The sequence below is a fragment of the Cornus florida genome, unplaced genomic scaffold, assembly GCF_030987335.1.
Source record: "Cornus florida cultivar Cherokee Brave unplaced genomic scaffold, ASM3098733v1 CherokeeBrave_3.0.0_Hap2_scaffold_273, whole genome shotgun sequence".
Classification (NCBI taxonomy): domain Eukaryota; kingdom Viridiplantae; phylum Streptophyta; class Magnoliopsida; order Cornales; family Cornaceae; genus Cornus; species Cornus florida.
In genome coordinates this window covers 25,001-26,895 of record NW_026775775.1, presented here as the reverse complement: position 1 = coordinate 26,895, position 1,895 = coordinate 25,001, and the positions used below count along the sequence as shown (strand labels likewise).

At 44.6% G+C, this 1,895-nt stretch overlaps 1 protein-coding gene across 1 annotated transcript in view; it reads right to left on the bottom strand.

The window, feature by feature from the left end:
- Positions 1-1,183: 1,183 nt before the first annotated feature.
- LOC132290824 (protein Ycf2-like) overlaps positions 1,184-1,895 on the bottom strand; it is a 7,048-nt gene continuing 6,336 nt past the window's right edge. Inside the window, exon 4 of the mRNA XM_059790156.1 lies at positions 1,184-1,895. This exon is cut by the window's right edge and continues 2,339 nt beyond it. Within this exon, the coding sequence (XP_059646139.1) occupies positions 1,770-1,895 (126 nt within the window). The 3' untranslated portion in view covers positions 1,184-1,769.

Below are 1,895 nucleotides of genomic sequence, written 5' to 3'. Positions count from 1 at the left end.
CCTCGCTATTCTCCACCCTCTGACCTTCCTTTCCACATTTCTAAACAATAGGAACAAATGGGACTGAACCTGGCCGTATAAGACATGTTTGATTGCCTGTGGCTTGTTCGTTTAACTAGTCCGCTGCCCCGTCTGTCAATTAGTGAGACACTCTTCCTTACTTGGGAGAAGAGGAGGAGTTAGTTAGAGCTTGACGGAGACATTAGGCATTCTTTAGGGAAGGATAGGCACCCGTAGAAGCAGGATTGGTTAGAGCCTCCGAACGGTCTGAAACCTAAGGCAGGGGTCGGTTAAAGGGGCTCCCCCGTACCGTTCCTATGAAAGTGTAGGAGCAACTGACCAAAATGCAAGGATGGTTAGAGCAAAGGATTGAAGTCAAGAAACAAAAAGGACATCGGCGAGGACCGTTATAATGGCAGCTAGATCCGGCAGAAGGGGGCACAGCCAAGTGGAAACGAGGGGTAACACAGGTGGAGTTGCCGTGGACCTAGATAGAAGAAAAGGGGACCTACCCCGCGTTAGAGTCAAGTTAGGGACCTAGAGCTTACCCTTGAAATGGTGGAATTTACTATGATGCCCTTGGGATAAGAGGTGGGAACTCACCAAAGAAAGAAGGGTTAACTAAGAGGTGCGGACCTATTCATGCGGATTCCGTGTAAGATACAGACACGTTTCGAACAAAAAAAGAACTTCTTCCTCACCGGTGTACTCTACTTTCACACCTTTCCCCTCTTCTTATGATCGACCCTGTGTTCGTTCTCTGTGTACAATGCTTTCTAATGGCAGCTTTGTTCGTCATTCTTGCTTTTCTCATTTAACCTTGAAGATTGAACATTTATGGGCTCTCTTTTTTATTTGTTTGACAGTTCAATCTTGATATCGAAACCTTCTTCAAGAAGTTCTTCCTTTTTCCATTTTGTGAAGATTTGGGTTCAGGCCGCCAGTTTCGGAAGTTGAATCCTCTTCAAGTCAAGTCATTCCACAGCCTTCGCTCCCGCTCTGCTTGACTTCTGAGAGCTTTTATTAGGACTGGAGCCTATCTATTCGCCTCTGTCCGATAAAGAAGCCTTCCTCTTCTTAGGAATCCCCCGATAATGTTCTTGATCTTTTACATTACCATTCAGTGAATCAAAATCCCAAGGACTGTTAGCGATACCAGAGGTAACCGCAGAAGGCGAGATTCAAAGTGAGGATCAAGTATGTAATGAACGGGGAGTCTGCTTTAAAATCGTCCGCCCTGCACCCACCCCCCGAGTATATGCTTCAACAGGAATCACACAAGGGTAGATTAGAAACCTCTGGTAAAATGCCCCCCCGTAACCCAGCAGATAAAGTACATTACATAGTCCGTTTTAGGGATTGGCGACTTACCCATTCCGTGACTTTGGCACTGGACGTTCCCAAAATGGGTACTATCGGGTCGGGTGAATTCAATAATAGACGCCTGTTGGCATTCCAGCCTTCTTTCTCCTTTCAGGGCCTATCCGAAAGAGAATCCAGTACTTCTTGGTCGTGAATATCTGAACTGGTTGTTCACTGTTCAAGAATTCTTGTTTAGGCAGTTCATACCATCCATACATAGTGTTTTGATCTAAGATTTCAATTCTTCCATGTTTCAGCAGTAGCATATTGTTCCATGGAGCTAAAGTCCAAAATATGGAAGAAACAAGTGTTTCCACGACTCTACCACCCAGTCAATTCTGTTCCGCTTAATCCCTCTTTCATGGCCACATATCTTTCCGGCTAAGGAATGAGAAATCTTTCTCCTGTTACATGAATCCAATTTTCATTTCATCCGGGAAAAGCCATCTTTTTCTCAACAATGTCTTTGTCATTTGATCCAATAGCGTTCCGTTAGATAGGAACAGATTTGATAAATACTGATAACTCTCGGA